General features: G+C 34.5%; 1 protein-coding gene across 1 annotated transcript in view; it reads left to right on the top strand.

Annotated features, from left to right (window-relative positions):
* Nucleotides 1-875: 875 nt before the first annotated feature.
* The window catches only part of ASB4 (ankyrin repeat and SOCS box containing 4), a 45377-nt gene continuing 27528 nt past the window's right edge, over nucleotides 876-18724 (top strand). Inside the window, exons 1-2 of the mRNA XM_007538259.2 lie at nucleotides 876-1157; nucleotides 10301-10600. Coding sequence (XP_007538321.2) covers nucleotides 905-1157; nucleotides 10301-10600 — 553 coding nt within the window. The 5' untranslated portion in view covers nucleotides 876-904. The remainder of the gene's footprint in view (nucleotides 1158-10300; nucleotides 10601-18724) is intronic.

The following is an 18724-nucleotide window of genomic DNA, read 5'->3' as shown; positions in this document are numbered from 1 at the left end:
ACACATTTATACTTTAGAACTTTTAAAAAAGGGTTTTAGCATCATGACAATTTACCATTTAAAGCATCACTTAAGAATAAGATTATCAGCGTGGGGGGCATAATAATTATACAAACAACTTTCTTGCCTGAGGCTCTGAATTCCCAAGTTCAATCCCCAACTAAAATAAGCCAGAGCTGATCAGTACTTCAATTAAAAAAAAAAAAAGAAATCACTCTATTTAGTCACAATATTTTTCTTACACCTTAAAATGTTAACACTATTTCAATATTTTCAAGTACTAGTCTATATTTATATTTCCACAATTGTCTGAATATAGTTGTTCTAAATGATTAAAATAAGGATTAAATAAAATTTGTTCATTCATTGCATTTAGTCATTTTGTCACTGTTTTCTTTTTTACCTTAAAGTTTATTCTTTCCAGCTCACTTTCTTTTATGACATTTAAGATGCTTATATTTTCAAATGTGTGTGACCAATCTTAATTTTTCAGCCTCATATTGCAAAATTAAAGGTTTTCAGACACACGTGTATCTGCAACTTTGTTAACAATTTTCATTTTTAAATAGATAATCAGAATAAAAATAGTATCTCCTATCGGACAGCAGATGTTTTAATGAAGGAGAGAGAAAACATTAGGAACCTTTAAATCTTAAGCTATTACTTTGATAATATAGAAAATAACAGTGACATTTCATTCTATGAAATGTGTTCTGAGAGTTTTCCTTCATTCTGACGTAATATGCTATTCATGAATCAGGGAGTATAGAACCAGTTAAAAAGACCTGAAAATGCTGTGACAGCCAGGAAGGATATTTTGAAGTTTGAAATGATCTCTATATAAATAGAACAGATCAGCATAACTTTGGGATAAAATTAGCTGACAGTTTGTAGGCTCTCCAGCATGTGCCTGTTTGCTTGGTGCCGCTCTCTGATAAATCACAACAAAGCTTCCAGAGGGAGAGGAAGGATGGACGGCACCGCTGGCCCTAACACTAACTCTGCAGCTGCTAAGTTAGTTAAGAGAAAATTTCTTGAGGCAATAAAATCTAATGATTTTGGAAAATTAAAGGCCATTTTAGTCCAAAGGCTAATAGATGTGGACACAGTTTTTGAAGTTGAAGATCAGAACATGGCTTTGGCATCTTACAAACAAGGTAAAAAAAAAAAGTATAATTGCAAATGTAATCGAAGTGTATTTTTTGTAAATGTACAGTGTTACTTTTTCACTCTAAACTGATAGTTCTTGTTTGTTTAGTCATGTATTTAAAATATTTCTGATTTAATGTTGCTTTTTTAACAGATCAAATCATGACTAACAAATATATATGTATATTTTCTCCTCACTTTTCTTTTCCCTTCCTCTTTACTTCTCTATCCAGGTGCTTGGATTTAAGATTTTGGGCAATCATTTTTAGTAATATACTTTTTTTTCTACTTCTAACTTTTCTATCTATAATAACATGGTAAAGAATCTATTTTATGATTATGATTAAATGGATTGTTGAGATCTAATTCTGACTTTGCGGATAGTATGACTACATTGGGGACAGACTGTTAATTCTCTGTTAATAGAGTCAATTAAAGATACATCATCTTTATGTCCATGTATATGAAAAAGATCATTTTTTGCCCCCAGTTGGAGGGTTAATTAAAAGGCAAAGCTGTGTCTTAATGCACCTTGATGGATGGTTCTCATCATTTTAATGAGCTTTCATTTCAAGGACGAAATCTGAACTGAGAAAAATAAAAAAGTTAACTTTTTCCCCCTGGTTACAATAACAGATTAAGAACTGTAGGTGCACTTAATGCAGAAAATCTGACTTATGAATAACTAAAACAACAGAAGTCCAAATGCAATTTCTGTGTCAAGAGATTTTCTGGAACCTATACTTAATAAATCAGGAATAAATTAGAAGCATGCTGATTCTGATTTCCTAAATCAGCTCATTAATGGGGGAACTTGAGTAGGAAGGCCATCTGGTGAGCGGACTGCAAACAAACATGTTAACGTCACTACTGTTTAAACAAAATTAATGATAAGGTGTGGTATATCACGATTTTAAAATCATAACTCTTTTTCACACATAAATTATTTTCCATTAATATGCATATCATCAATTTGCGGAACTAACACTAATGCTGTACATTTCTAGATGAATTTAGAATCTTCTGATTGTCAGTACTGAGTGAAAAATTGAAGAATTGAAGCCAGTTACAGTGTTTATAATTTTTTACCTAAGGGATTTATTAAAAATTGGCATTGCTATTTTGACAGGAAGAGTTGACAGGACTCCTACAAACAAAGTGTATACTATATAATTAGATTGATTTCATCTTATGAATTTGTTCAGTTGGAGAATAAATGAATGATATTTATGCTTAAAGTTATCTTTTAAAACTTACAGTCTTCCATAATATAAAACAATCTAGGTCCAAATTAGCAGTTACTTTATTTTCCCTGAGTTCTGAAGATGACCTTTGTAAACTGTGAACATGCTCACTGGAAGTTTCAGAAGTTATGAGAAAGAAAGTTTTGGGGATAGGTTCCCAGGAAGAAAGGTATTGTTTCTCCTATTTCTAAGTAGTGTCATCACCTCTGAGTAATGAAGAAATGTATTTTAAACTCTGTCTGTCAATATGAACCAAGTACAGGTCACATAGAACTAAATTTTCATTCATGATAATGGGTGTGTTTTCATAGTGGTAGGACTATGGTATGAGACTTTTAATTAGGGAGACAGCAAATTACAGCCTCTGGGGAAGGAAAAGAAAAGTTCCATTCTTGTACACTCCAGGTAGATGTGTGCACAGAAATAATAAGATTTGTGACCATATCTGCAAGGTTTGTGCTGGGAATTATTTCTGCACGCATGTGCACATATGTGTATAGAAAGAAAGAAATTTACTGTTTAGTATGAGTGAATCTCTTAAATTGAGAGCTGGATTAAAGGCTTAATCCCTCCTTAAAGTTTCAAAGTTAAAATATTTTTGCATTCCTTCCAGTCTTACTATCAGAACTTTTAATATTTCAATTCAGAATAGAAGTGATAAATAGAACCCTAGCTGCTAGTCAAGTGAAATAACTCTGTTATATATCAATTTCTTAAATCACAAAGGACTTCCCAAGGAAGTGTAAGGCTGAGCAGGCTGGTCCCAGTTGGTTGGTTAATTAGTTAGTGTTAGTTAATTTCTTTCTGAATAATTCTAAGGAATAAGATCCCTTTCAGTGTGGCTTTGAAGGGCATATAGCTGGATTAAATTTTATAAGACTATTAATTCACAGCTGCTTTCTTCGTTTTGAATGCTGTTAAACTGCTAAGCATTAAATTTTTATATTTAAAGTACTTTTGAAAATTGCTATACTTTTGAAAACTGTTATATAAAATGTATAGATTATTAGTGTGCCATTTGACTAATTTCCACAAGGTAGACATGTCTATATAACTAACAGATGAGTGTTAACTTTTAAAGTGTGGGAATTTTTATGTTGTAGGGCATTTTTGCTCAACAGGCAAGACAATGTACAAAGCCTAAAAACACATATCATGCAATCCTTAAATATGCTTGTTTAATTAGCAATACCTTCAACATTTTATTTTCCTGAGGAATAATAACAGTGACATGACTAAATTCAAATAAATTTTATTTATTTCAGGATATGTCATAACATTACTCATAATTTTTTTTAAATGATATATATTTTTTTTTCCCCACTGAATATATTCTAAGCCACTTTACAATTTTTGGGAAAGCAACTTGGTACACTACAGGAATAAACTTTGTATGAGAAATTGGTTCCCAAGTCCATAAGCTATTTGGCATACTAATTATCAGAAGCTAGCCTCCAAAGTATATATATATGATTTTTGTTAAGAAGTTAGAGCAAAGTATCTGAGGATGCAATTCTACTCCCCCTTGTGGAGATGGACACATCTTGTCAAGTCACTTTTCTCATACACATTAATGCAGAGAACAGATTTAGAAATCAGTTTCCAGAGCTCAGACTGAAATTGTGGGGCGTATCTATCCCCCAGTTTGAGGTATCTTTCTTAATTTTGTTCAAATTATTTGAAATTTATTAATCAAATATTTTAATAAGATCACATTTTATTAATTAAAAATTATATTTTATAAAGCAAACATAAATAAAAACATGCTGGTTGGTGTTTCATATATTTCCCACAGAACAGCAGAGCCATGGTCTTAAAAGCAAAAACAAGAAACAAAATTATACCTAAAGATTACCACTTTAAAGTGTAAAACATCTGATGGAAAACTATATGCAGGAAAAACTTATTTTTTTGTTCTTTTGGTCATTTCTCTGAGCCAAATTTTTTAGATAAGTGTGAGAAAAATGGGAAAAGAGGGAAAGATGTTGTATCGGAAAGCTTCCTTTAGTGTGCTGAGCCTGGGTTTGAACTTGTCTTGGAATTGGGTTTGAACTTGATCAAGCAGGCACACTATCTTGGTGAGTTATTTTGCTGACCTGACCTGAGAAACTTTTTAACCATCAAGTGCAATATGTCATTGAAAAGGATATCAGTGATATAAGCCTGTTATGAGACAAACATGATTAGAATGAAATTTGGGTCTGAGTACACTCAGAGGACAAAATGCACTGATTCTCTCTGGTAATCTCTATGTCAGAAGCATGAATGGATTATAAGGCTATTTGGACATTTATTTTTTCTACCTTCACATTTCAATTCTCCTTAAGATGTATGAAAATTGACTCAGAATACCATACTTATCTCTTTGGTGTGAAATTTCCTAGTCAGCAAGGTTAATCAGAGTCCTTTTACTAATCAGTGTAATGCACTTTAAGTACTTCGTTTATGGCTCACAGCCACAAGTTCTTTGGTTAGTAGTCATATTTTTAATTAAAGTAGCCAATGAATGATTTCACTTGAAAACTTCCTGGCAGGTACTCTGTCCACTAAGTAGCAACTGCCATCCAAATATCTGGAAGCCCTTCTTATTTCCACTCTCTTAATGAATAATCTCTTTATCACCTTATTTTCCTCTTTGCCAGAAATTTGCTCTCCTGCTTTCCTCGCACCATTCTAAGGCTCTTTTCCCTTTCTAGATGTTAAACTATTTTTTCTTTAAACTTTTGAATTTCCAGCTTACTTTCTACCCCCTCCTCTCCTGGGATAACTCTTGAGATTTATCCTGAAAATATTAGCTATTAAAAAATAGCCAGGAATTGTGCTTCAGTCTATAATCCTCCAGGACTGTGCAAATACGTGGACACAGACAGAGCAAATGTCTGCTAATCCAGCCACGAGCAGCATGTGTAACCTTTGGCTGTAATAACAGAGGCTGATCGTGTGGGGGCTCTATGGACTCAGATAACATTATAGCTGATAACTGTTGCAGAACCTGGCTTAGCTGAAAGTTTACCAGAGAAGTGCACATCACCTCCAAACACTGGAATAAAATCAATATCCTCTTTTAAAATATGACCCAAGTGTTTTGCTCCATTCTATATTTTCTGAGCTTAGGGATTTACTATTCATCTATGGATTAGTAAATTATTTGGTTTCAAATTGAAATTATATGCATACACATATATACTTAGTCTAAATGTCTCTACAGAGGCAAAACATCTAAAAGTTCTTTAAAACTTTTACCTGACAGTGGTTTAGAGATTAACTACATGCAGCCTTCATATCATAAACAGCAATTTAAATATCTTGGGGGAGATCAGAATTTAAGTTGCTCATTGACAGTACAGTTAATATAAACATGGGCCATATATTCTGCTCAATGCCTACAAAATGTTTGTGCTCATATGTAAAGTAGAGGCTTTGGCATGATTCTAAATCCCCTGCATGCTAGTAATGTATAATGTTATGAAAGGGGACTTTTCATAACATTTTTGACTTTTGAGTGGTTTACATTGGTGTCAGAGTAAGGGTTTATTCTCTCCCCTCCCCACAGACATTTTTCCCAGATTCTGGCCCATCTTTGTCCTTTGTGCAGTCTGAGCACACAGTAAAATGGAGTTAGAACTCTGTAGTGGTGAGATAATGGGGCCCTTTGAAAGTCCTATTCTAGGCGCTGAAGCTCTGGGACAGTTCTGCTGGGGGGAGAATGGAGACCACCAAAACTGAGTCTACCTACTTAATGATATTTCTATTATGTCATGACCATTGTTTATATTCCAGAGGAGAAATTCTGATCTCTCAACACAGTGTAGGTTAATAGGTGCAGCACCATCTGTGATTTTTGAAGAGACTCTCCTTTAGGTTTGTTCCTCTATGAGGCTAGGTGTGATGGGAAGATCATCATTCCCACGGTTGGTACACAGTGTTCTATAGACTCATCTTCATTTTAAGATGGTGATTATATGCGCATGGCTTCTGGGTAATGGGCTGCCACTTTCTCTTCAGCAGACATTTTTGCTGTGCTCAGGGCTGAGAAGTCTAAAACGATGTCCCTCCACATGAACACCACACAAAGTAATGCAACACAGCTTGAAGACATTTTTGAGAATATTTTAACCCATATGAGATCACCTGTCCTCTTCCACATTAACTTCCTGAGGCCCCAGCTTAGCTGATCTGTTGTCAATTACCTACAAACCACACTTTCCAATTCAGGAGCGATGAACTGTAGATACAGTCAGTCCAGGAGGTCAGATGAATGAATTTGGGGCCCTCAGAGTCTGTAATCTCAATGTACTGGCTAATGACTATGATTATGAGATGCAGATAAAACTGAGAAACCAAGGATGACTAATTCATGTGATAAACAGGACAGATTCTCTGAATGTTGCTGTGAATTTAAGAGAGAGGAAAAAAAATCAACAAGTAAATGCATTTCCATACCAGAGATATAACACATTATAGATGGGTTTGATACCTCCTTTACTTCCTTATGATTTCTGAAGCAGACCTGGTGCTAAACCTATTCTGGTTCCACAAAGACAATGACAGATGTAAAGCCTGCATTGCAGGTATGCCGAGTCCATTAGCTTGGACTGAGGCAGGCAACTTAGGGCTCTAGCAGACTGAAAAAGTGGCAGTTTTCTCATCTGGAAAATGAAAAGCTTGAACTGAATTATCTTCCCTCCAGCACTAACATTCAGTGTTTCTTTGATTTTACATCAAAATGGTGTTTTCTTAATCAGTTCTCTGCTGCATCCTTTTTGAAATCATTTTTCTTCCTATTGCAGAAGCGGGCACCAGTTTCCAATCAGTTGCTGCATACAACTGCCTAATCTTTCCTGTTAATCAGCAGGCAAACCACACTCCAGCTTTCAGACCTGGAACAAGCTTCTTTCCAAGCAGTTAGAAAAAACAAACCGTCTTTGTGAAATTGCTTACTGAAGGAACTTGAGAATTAAAGTAATTAAGTATGGTGTTAATGTGATTCATTCATTACTGAAAGCAGGTTGCATCCCATATAGCTTAATATTCTGCTTAGACTACAGATTCAATGTACACAGATAAGGAGAAATATACAAACAGTTATATACACTTGCATTGTATGTGCCTATCTATACACACAAATACACACTCCACAGGGCTTGTGTTTTCCATGCCAGACTGTTTGTGATATTATTTGTCTCTACTAGACAAAGTACCTATCACAAAATATTTTCCCTTCTAAGTGTCTGGAATCTCAAAAGAACTTAATCCTGTTAATTGAATACAGATCTTTGCAAAAAGTAAGATAATCCTAAAGGGGTTATACTCTAAACAAAGTTCCAGTCCATTAGATCTTAGTGTGAATTAATAACAGATTTTTAAGAAAAAATGGATAAAACGTAAGGTGGGAGGTAAAGAAAACAAAATAGCTCAAGACTTCTGAAAAGGAACAAAAATTTCTCTGTGTATGTAGAATAGAGAGTGAGCTGTAGGAAAATAAATTTAGAGTTCAAGTTCCAAAAGTTAAATCAGTACTGCTTGTGATTGAAATCCGTCTTTCAGCTAATTTTTTTCACTGTTCAGAGGGCAATAGTTTAAAATATCCAAGAGAACAATTTAATTATAAGAAAATCTGTGTAATTTCCCATAGCCCTCTAGTTCTTAGAGGTCATCGTGGTATCTAGTATCTTGTTTTAGTTGTTTATAAATGTATTTTCACATGATAGCATATTATACATATCTTGCTTCTCTTATTTATTAATGTTGTGAGATCTCTCCAGTTCAGTATATATGGAATTGTTTAATTTTAATGTCTATACAGCATTTGGTTGTATGAATGTACTACAATTTACTTAGACTGTCTCCTGTTGATGAAGTCTGAGATTATTTCCAATAATTTACCGCTAAGAGCAGTGTGTAGAGGCCAGGAGATGATTTATCTGTTAGAAGTTGAAGTTTACAGTTCACTTAAAAATCCCTGTCTGCCACATTAAAGCACCTATGCAAAGAAGTTTCACAAGCAGTGGAGTAGTGGTCTGGTGTTTGTTTTTTCTTCTCTCTATCCTTCTCTATCCCTCACCCTCAATCTAAGAGAGAGAAGAATCTGCCAAAAATTATAGAATTGCAGGCACAACACCTCAGCACAAAGTCCTAAAGAAAAAAAAAAAAACATAGAGTAACATAATCTCCTGTCTACAGATTGGATTTTAAGATTCACAACTACCAGGAATTTTATACACATTCAGTGCATATGGTGTTCCTAATGGTTGTGCAGTACACTTAATTCAGAAAGAAATTCATGCATGAGGGATATATCAATACTTGTGCAGTAAATACCTAGGAAGGATGTATATGTACTCTTCCTCATTAAATGAGAGCATTTGAGTACCTCATCACCAGACCCATTTTTAATGAGCTTATCATCTTCTGAGGCCCATCCAGATGCTCATCACTGGTGCCCAGAACTAGTCACCATAATCTAAATTTATTTTCACTTCATCTAATTAGTGAAAAATATAACTTCTATTTCTCTGATTCTGGGCACTATGATTTTTTTATTAATGTAGCTAAAAATTATATATACTTTTTGGCATCTTGAGGTCACTGGTGGTTCATTTTGAGATTACTATTTACTCAAATCTTGAGGTCTTTTCTCAAAGAAATTATCATTAGACCATATTCTGCTTACCTTGGACTTGTATAGTGGAATTTTTATCACCTGAAAGTAAACTCTTCCCTTATGCACATTAAAATGTATTTTGTTGCTTTAGCCCTAGAATTTCTTCTGAGTTGTTGAGCTATGTCTACATCTTCATTTTGCCATCAGTATTTCATCTTTCTGTGCCTATTTTCATTTCATTATTCATAGTTAACTGAATACCATGGCTCTAAGTATTGACACTGAAATGTTTATAAAGTTATTTTTGTTGTAGCTTGTCGAATACTGCATAGTTGCAGAATTAGATAAAAAGAACTATCCCAGTATATAGAATTCAAAGAGAAAAGGCAGAGAGATGGATGTAATGGGAAAAGGAGAAAGGAAATGGAGAGAAAAGAAAACCGAGACTATTTGAAACAATGAATGGGAAACTTACCCAAACTCTCAGTTCTAGAAAAATACTATATTTCTCTTAATAAATGAATTTTTGTATATCTATCTGCACAGTTATTTGTAAACCATATATTGTTTTCCTACTACTTTAGGCTTCTAGGAAGTCAAAAGTGAATTGGCATACAGTTCTAGTGTACTGGATATAGTTTAGGCTTTATACACCAGTGTTACCCTTGACTTATTTTGACTTTTCTTTCCTTTATCTTAGTTTGCCCTTAATTTCTAGATAACTAGAGATTTACAATGTGTGAATCGTTTCAGTTGTCTTTAATTTTTTTTTGAAAGAGGTATGGCATAAATCACAGGCAGGCAAATAAAGTCCTGGAGTGAAAATTAAAAAAAAAATCATTCTCAGCTCAGATTGACAACAATAGCAATAATTGTAGGAGGAAAAAAAAAAGAACTGTGGTGGAATACTAATAAGAGCTCTTAACTAAGAGCTTTGAAATCATTCAAGACAGTCATTCATGCTAAAAGACAACCTTTAACAGTCAAGTGAAACTCACCATATATAATAAGATATATTCACATAAATGAAGGTGTCAAACTCAAATTTCTTGGAGAACCAAAAAGGCAAAGTAAGTAAAGGGATAATATAATAGAGAACAGCAGGAAGAACTAGAGAATGTCTGCCTTACTAAAACATTTCAAAATAGGTTAGTAAATCAAACATTTTGATTTATTACTTGTGTCATTTACCCCTTTTCAATTTTATAAATATAATTAAACTGAAATACTGTATAAAAATCCTCACAAAACAGGGAAAATCCTAAATCAAAATATTAAACTTTATTTTCTTTTCTTTCTCTAGGTTATTGGTTGCCTAGTTATAAATTAAAATCTTCCTGGGCAACAGGCCTGCACCTCTCTGTCTGGTTTGGTCATGTGGAATGTCTTGCAGTGCTGCTGGAACACAATGCTACAATCAACTGTAGACCCAATGGGAAAACACCTCTACATGTAGCTTGTGAAATGGCCAACTTGGAATGTGTGAAGCTTCTCTGTGACCATGGAGCAAAGCTTAATAGCTACTCTTTAAGTGGGCACACAGCCTTACACTTTTGTACAACTCCAAATTCCATTCTCTGTGCCAAGCAATTAGTTTGGAAAGGTAAGCCTTTCTAGTTGATTGATAATGTCATCTACTTGCACATACATGGTTATGAAACTTGGTGATCCTTAGGCAGTGCAACAGATGCCCTCATGTACTAAGCCTAATTAAAAGGGCCATATACATATATGTATGTATATGTACACACATTTTGTATACACACATATATGCATATACACTGATGTTAGAGACCCTAAAATACATACACTCATACTTACATACATGCGATATCATTAATAGAATATGTATTTTGGATATTTCTTTCGATATTAATCTTTTATATATTTATTATTAGATAGAAACAGAGAGAAGTGGAGAGGGGTGACGGAGATAGAAAAGGAAAGAGACATAGAGACACCTGCAGCCCTACTTCACCACATGTGAACCTTTCTCCCTACTGGTGGAGGTCAGGGCTTGAACCCATATTCTTGCACATTGTAATGTGTGTGCTTAACCAGGTGTGCCACCACCTGGCCGCACAGTTTACCATTTTACATTTCTACTACCAAAGTTTAAGAGTTTCAGATGCCTTTGTAGCTGCCAGAACTTTATAACATCAGATTAAGATTTTAATTTTGTTAATATTTTTATTATCTTTATTTATTTGTTGGATAGAGACAGCCAGAAATCTAAAGGGAAGGGTGGGATAAAGAGAAAGAGAGACAGAGAGACACCTGCAGCACTGCTTCATCACTTGTGAAGCTTTCCCCCTGCAGATGGGGACCGGGGACTCGAACCTGGGCCCTTCAACATTGTAGCATGTGCACTCAACCAGGTGAGCCACCACCCGGCCCCAGATTAAGATTTTTATTTTAGTCACATCATATTTCATTATGATGTTATTAGCTCCTGTAATGCCATAAGCCACTGAGTATGCCTTTTTGTATTTGTATTTACTAACTCATATTTATTTTAGTGAGCTGTCTTTTCATAGCTTTTACTTACCCCCCCCATAGATTGTCTCATTATTGATTTGTAAGAGTTATTCACTTATTCTCAATATTCTTTATCAGGTAAGTAGCTAGAAAATATTTAAATGTTTGACTTTTCATTTTTCAAAATGTCTTTAAAAGTAGTTATTTAACTTTTACAAATTTGGTTTATTAATTTTTATCTCTTACAATTTGAATTTGTTTGTATTGTAGCTGAGAAACCTTTGAATTAAGTCAATAAGCAGAGATTTTTCTCCCATTTTCCTTCTAAGAGTTTTGTGATTTCAGATCTTTTACATCTAAGATTCATTTTGAGTTAATTTTTCATATGGTATGATGTGCAGGTTGAAATTTACTTTTCTTTGTATATGAATGTCCAGTTGTGTCAATATAATTTGTTGGAAAGGCAATGCTTTCATCAAAATATCTGTATCAAAGTTCAACTGGCCAAGTGTATATAAGTCTATCAGTCTACATATCAATTTTGGTACTTCACTGATTTTATTACTGGAACTTTAAATTTAGTCTCAAAATCATGCAGAGTGAATTCTACTATATCAGTTTTTTTAAAAAATGTATGTATTTCTTTGAAATGCCAACGTTAATTAATTAGAAATACACTTGACATAGAATTATATATCTCAGAAGTTCTGAACTAAAGCTTAAAATTTAGGAGCAATTTACCTATAGGTTATATTTAGAGCTGAGGAAAAATAAAATCACCTAAAGAAATAGAAAAAACTAGGGTGACGTTTTGACAAATTCTGATATATAGATATGTTAGCAAGTTGGAGATTAACAAGTTTATCAGAATGAAATGGATTGATAATGCTAGGGGAAAGTCAAGAGCACTTTCAAGACTTAACGAAAGAGGTAACTTCAAGCAGGAGGGAGTGGTCAGCTATACCAATAACTATCAGAGAGATTTAATTAGATGCTCTTTAGATTAAGTGACTGAGTTATTACTGAGAAACATAATTTTAGGTATATGCTGACTGTAACAGTCAGATTATAATGATGTCAAAGGTCAAAGGTAGCTCAGAAACTATAGATGGCATATATTGTAATAGTAAAAATAAGAATGACATCATTCTCTCTCATAAATGGGACTTAAGAAGCAAAGGGAAACTACAGGGTGAAACTTTAATTAGCCATAGTAAATTGTAGCAGATCACAGGCTCTAATGAGCAGGGACAGAAAAAGGCGGTGAAGAAGGTAGAAACCCAGTGTCCTAAATTGGAAAAGGTGACAAGTGGTGGGGTGTATAGTGTAGGGACACATATCATGGAGAGTTATGAAACTACATCTGTGTCAACGGTCTTTAAATCAACATTTCCACAATTAAGTGATTTTTTAAAAGAATAACATCTTTTTAAGATAAAAGGAAACATAAGCCAAAGGAAGTGATTTATAGAAAAAAGGCAGTTGAAGAAGTATAAGCCAGAAGAATTGAAAGTTCCAAAACTTGGGAAAGCTGAGACGGGATAAAATCCAAAGACCATAGCATATGACATCAGTATTAGCAAATGAGCTAAAGTAAAAGGTGATTTTAAATGCCAAAGTGTTTATAGATTTGGTGGAGCTAAGATGGGAAAGTACATATCTAATGGTTCCTCCCATCACCACCACCACCCATAATGTATGAGGCAGAGTCTTCAGTTAAAACTGAGAGCAGAAAGGATGAGAATGTTAGAGATAAAGAAGAGTTAAGAGAAAGAATGAGAGAACAATTTGGAGGTGTAATGGTCTTCACAACCTGTGAGAATTAAGGGGGGGGGGAATCAACCTGGCTCCTGGTAGCCTTTTTTTTTTTTTTGTATTGGATAGGATAGAGAGAAATTAAAAGAGGAGGGGGATATAGACAGGGAGAGAAAAAGAGAGACATCTGTAGACTTGCTTTGCCAATTGTGAAGTGCCCCCCCTATATGTGGGGAGCCCTGGGCTCAAACCCAGATTCTTTCCCAGGTCCTTGCACTTTGTACTACATGCTCTTAAGCTGGTGCACCCACCAGGTCCCACTATTAAGCTTTTTATTAAAAGAGAAAAAAACTTCAGTAAATTAATAATGTACTTATTTAGTTATAAATGATTTAGATATATCACTGCTTTTTTTTTTTTTTGGAACTTGAAAAGTAAAGGGACCAGGGAATGTGCAAGGACCTGTGTTCAATTTCCTGGTCCCCTTCTATGGGGAGAAGCACTGTGTGTGGTGAAGCAGGACTGCAGGTGTTTTTCTTCCTATCCCTCTCTATCCTCCTATCCTCTCTCAATTTCTCTCTTCCCTAGCAAGTAAAAAAGAAAAAAATAGCCACAAGAAGCAATGGGTTCATAGTGCATACACTGATCCCCAGCAAAAAAACCCAGGCAGAAATAATAAGGAAGCAAACAAAAATAAGCATAAAAGCTGAAGTAAGGAGATTAACAACTAGAAAAAGAGAGAGAAACAAAAGGATCAGAACAGTAGTTATTTTTATGTGCAAATAAAAGGTAATGAAAAATAACATCATCATCACTGTCACTATAATCAGTGAAATGCCAATTAAAATGTAACTCACATACTATAGTTGTCTTTTTACCTGATCAATATACAAAAGATGGCAATACATTTGTTGGCCAGTACATAAGTAAGTGCTTTAACACATCCTAGTGGAATATAAATAGGTGCAATAAGGAAGGCATTTTCACGCATATTGAAAGACTAAGATACTTTTAAAGTTTAGACATTCAACCTCAGTGGTTAGGTAATAATTCTGAACTTTTAGTTCAGGGGGTCTCATTAATATAATAACTCAAGCTTAATTAGTCATTTTCTTCAAATAAGGTTATATATCAGGTCAAAGAGATAATTGATAAGAAAGACCTTTCTCATGTAATAGTACTAGAAATTTAAATACTATCTTGGAATTCTTTAAGAATCCTAAAAGCAGGATTGTTATGATGATTTATTTGATATTTTTGCATGATGCTTAACTGATTAAAACAATTGAATAGCTATGTATTTGCATATAAAGACATTTCCATTTTAAATATATTTAGAATCTCAAAAGTACCTGATTTCTTTTTTTCCCTCAGAGAATCTTTTGAAGTACTGAAAAAGTGAGAAATATGTACATATCTAATGAGAAGCTTTACATTATATTGCCTACATGTCATAGATTTTATAATTATATTGTCAACATACTCAAGTACATGAAAGATTTTAAAAACAAGCTTATAAAGAATAGGAAAGCTATCAGGAAAGGGAATGGGATTACAAAGTTCTGGTGGTGGGAATTGTATGGAGTTATACCCCTCTTATCCTATGGCTTTTGTCAGTGTTTATTTTTTATAAATAAAATTTAATAAAAAAATAATAATAATAAAAGAAAAATAAAAAAACAAGCTTATAGGCAAATATGAACAACACACTTATTTTGAAAATGATTTGTGATAATGCTCACCAAAAAATAACAACCAAAATATCAAACTCAGACTTGATAACATAAAGTTTAACTGCCATTAGCAAATTCATAAAAAGCAAATTTATTTTAAATACTTAATTCTAGCCAAATATTTTTTTCTTGTATCTGGTATTTGTCAAATATATTAAAAGACAACCAAGACTCTGAAGCAGATAATTAAAGAAAATTCCATCCATTTTATGGATGGAGAAATAGGAAAAAAAAAAAAGGAGTTAAGTGTTTGAAGATAGAGACAGTCTGGAACCACTAGAAGGTAGTGAGCATTTCCTTCCTTCCTTCCTTCCTTCCTTCCTTCCTTCCTTCCTTCCTTCCTTCCTTCCTTCCTTCCTTCCTTCCTTCTCTCCTTCCCTCCCTTCCATCCATACTTCTTTCCTTTCTTCCTCCCTTCTTTCCTTCCTCTTTCTCCCTTCTCTTCCTTTCTTCCCACCTCCTTTCCTCTCTTCCTTCCTTTAATAGATATTGAAAAGGGAGTGGAAGATAGAGAGGGAGAGACAGATGCCTGTAACCCTGGTGTGTACACTTAACCTGGTGCGTCACCTTCTGGCCCCCTCCACTCATCTTTTCTCTTACATTCTTCCTTTTCTATTTTTATGCCCTCAACCTCTTGGATAGGACTTGGCAGGTAGGAAATACTCAAATACAGTCTCACTGATCTGGGGATGGTTCCAGGAGCCGTGAGTGCATGGATGGGAACTAACACCATATAATAAATGGAAACTGTTATGCTTATGGCTAATGAAATGTTGCTGTTGGTCAGTTGTACATTTTTAGTCTCTGGAGACACCCCTAGGGAGGGATGACTTTTTTCTCTGTTGGATTATGTCATGGGCACTTTGAGGTGAACTCATATACTTCACTTCATGGCTGGACAGAGGGCATAGAGACAGAATACAGACAAGGACAATAGTCAGACTAACATTAAACTCGGGCCCAGAGAAAAACCACTGCCATGGCAACTGAAAACCAATGTAATTTCATTTGCTATTTAATGGGCTCTTTGTGGAAAAGTGCTCTTTGTGGAAAAGGCTAATTGAGGCCAAAAAATTGCATGCAATTTTCCCTTAAAGGATTTTCCCTTATTTTTTTCAATGTTGCAGAGCCTGCTTTGTCCCCATGCTGGATTTTGTCTGCTATTTTTCTGTTTGGCTTTCTTCTTAATTCCCCCCATCTTCTGGCCTTTGTTTCCTTTGGAATTAGTATAATAGTGTTCATCCATTGAGAGGGCTTATTTACCTCAGTGAAAATGTCATCTATGCATTTCTCTATAAATAAGAGAGTCAGGTCAGGTTTAGCTGTCATGAAAAGCAGCATATTATTTCTATCTATACTCTTTCATAAGAAGAAAATGAAAACTACTTGCTTTGCTCTGCATGAAACAAATCCTGACAGTTGGAGGAAATTTGGTTACTGCAGGAAAGTCATAAAAATTCAAATGCTTCCAAGTGGAATGTAGCATGAGGGCAATGTAAAGGAGACTATGTCCCCTGCTATTTGGCGTGACAGTGACATGTTACTCAAATGTTCAGAAATTCCCTACTCAGCAATGTGAACATAGTAAGACAAGATGTCACTGGCCTTCACTTTAATCAAGAAGTAGATATACCTACTTGACAGATAGATACCTCTTGAAACAGCCCATAACCTTCAATTTTGTTTTATTTTAAAACCACTTTTAATAGTTATGCAAAACATAATTATCATCTTTATTTATTGGATAGAGATAGCCAGAAATATAGAGGGAAGGGGGAGTAGAGAGGGAGAGAGACAGAGAGACATCTGCAGCACTGCTTCACCACTTGTGAAGCTTTCCCCCTACAGGTGGAGACTAGGGACTTGAACTTGGGTCCTTGCACATTGTCATGTGTGCGCTCAGCCAGGTGTGCCACCACCCGGCCCCCTAAAATTTTATTATCTTTATTTATTTATTAGATAGAGACAGCCAAAAATCAAGAGGGGAGGCAGGATAGAGAAGGAGAGAGACTGACACCTGCAACACTTCTTCACCACCCGAAAAGCTTTCCCCTTGTACATGGGGACTGGGGGTTCAAACCTGGGTCTTTGTACATTGTAACATGTGCACTCAACCCAGTCCCATGTTATATGTTATTTTCTGTTAAGCATCTTTGTAAATACATCTTGCTATATAGCTTGGGTATTTCCTTAAGATTCCTAAAGGGAAAACTTTCAATTTTTCAATCTCTAGTGTTGTACATTATAATATTGTCCATCCAAATGACCATCAATTTGAAAACAACCTTTAATTATTCTTTTTACTGCATTTACTGTACTATTTGTAATACCTGTAAATATGAATTTAATATTTTGACATTAATGTTGCATAGTATGCTTCATTTTAAGGGAAACTTTATGTCAATGTAAATATTGACTCTTTGCTATAAAAATATGGAAAAATCCCTTTCCATGCACACAAGACAGTAGTAGTAGTAAATAGTAGACAATGAAATTCTGGACTTTTATCTGCTCAGCAACTTTATACTCTCAGATTGGAGAAAATGACTATAAGCTCATCTATCTTCCATTTGTTACTTTTTCTAGCAACAGAGTCCTTGATCCTTTTGCACTGAATGAGTGAACCTGTAACTCACCTGCAGGTCATCTCTCACACCCAGTCAGGCTGCAGACACTCCAGCATTATAAAAATGTCTCATGTAGAATCATGGCACACTTTGAGAGATACTACCTTAAGCAGCACTTTATAAAGTTGATGTCCTGTTTAGTGACGACATTTTAGAAGTATGCCCTTCAGAATCAGCAGTGAAACAAGTTTTCTATTCTCATCACATCAATTCAGTCTGTCCTAGAGATTCTCACTTGCATATAGAGAAAGGAAAAATAAATAAGTTGTACGGGCATTGGAAAGCCAGAAGAAAAACTTCCATTATATTACACAGTGTTTGTCTACATAAGAAAAACACAAGAAAATCTAAGGTCAAATGGCTAAAATTAATAATTGAGTTCAGCCATGGTACTGCATTTGAGATCAATATATAGAAATCAATTGAATTTCTATATGCCAGAAATTAACAGCATAAAATTATAATGTAGGGAGTTGGGCAGTAGCGCAGCGGGTTAAGCCCAGGTGGCACAAACCACAAGGACCAGAGTAAGAATCCCGGTTTGAGCCCCCGGATCCCCACCTGCAGGGGATTCGCTTCACAGGCAGTGAAGCAGGTCTGTAGGTGTCTATCTTTCTCTCCCCCTCTCTGTCTTCCCCTCCACTCTCCATTTCTCTCTGTCCTATCCAACAACAACGACATCAATAATAACTACAACAATAAAACAACAAAAGGGAATAAATAAATATTTAAAAATTAAAATATATAATGTAAAATAAGTATAAAATTAACTAGTAAAAATGTAAGAGGCATTGGAAATATATCCAACAAAAAGGTGGAAGAAATATAAAAATTTATTTAAAAACATTGAGAAATACTATATTCAAACTTTATTATGAAAAATATAGTTCTTTATTACTCCTTCAGAAGTAACCATTTTCACTTCTTTCAGATTATTAATTTGATATTAATTTCCATATTGCTAAATAAATACCATTAATTTATACATAATATTGAAAAAATAAATAGCAACATAAATAATAGAAAATAAATAGCAACATAAATAATTTTCTGCCAGGTTTGTCATTATGGAAAATGAGTTCCCACTCTAAGGCTATTATTCTTCCATCTTCACACTATAGGCTTTTCAGAAAA

The sequence above is a fragment of the Erinaceus europaeus genome, chromosome 8 (genome assembly GCF_950295315.1).
Source record: "Erinaceus europaeus chromosome 8, mEriEur2.1, whole genome shotgun sequence".
NCBI classification, from domain to species: domain Eukaryota; kingdom Metazoa; phylum Chordata; class Mammalia; order Eulipotyphla; family Erinaceidae; genus Erinaceus; species Erinaceus europaeus.
This window is presented reverse-complemented; position numbering and strand designations above follow the sequence as displayed.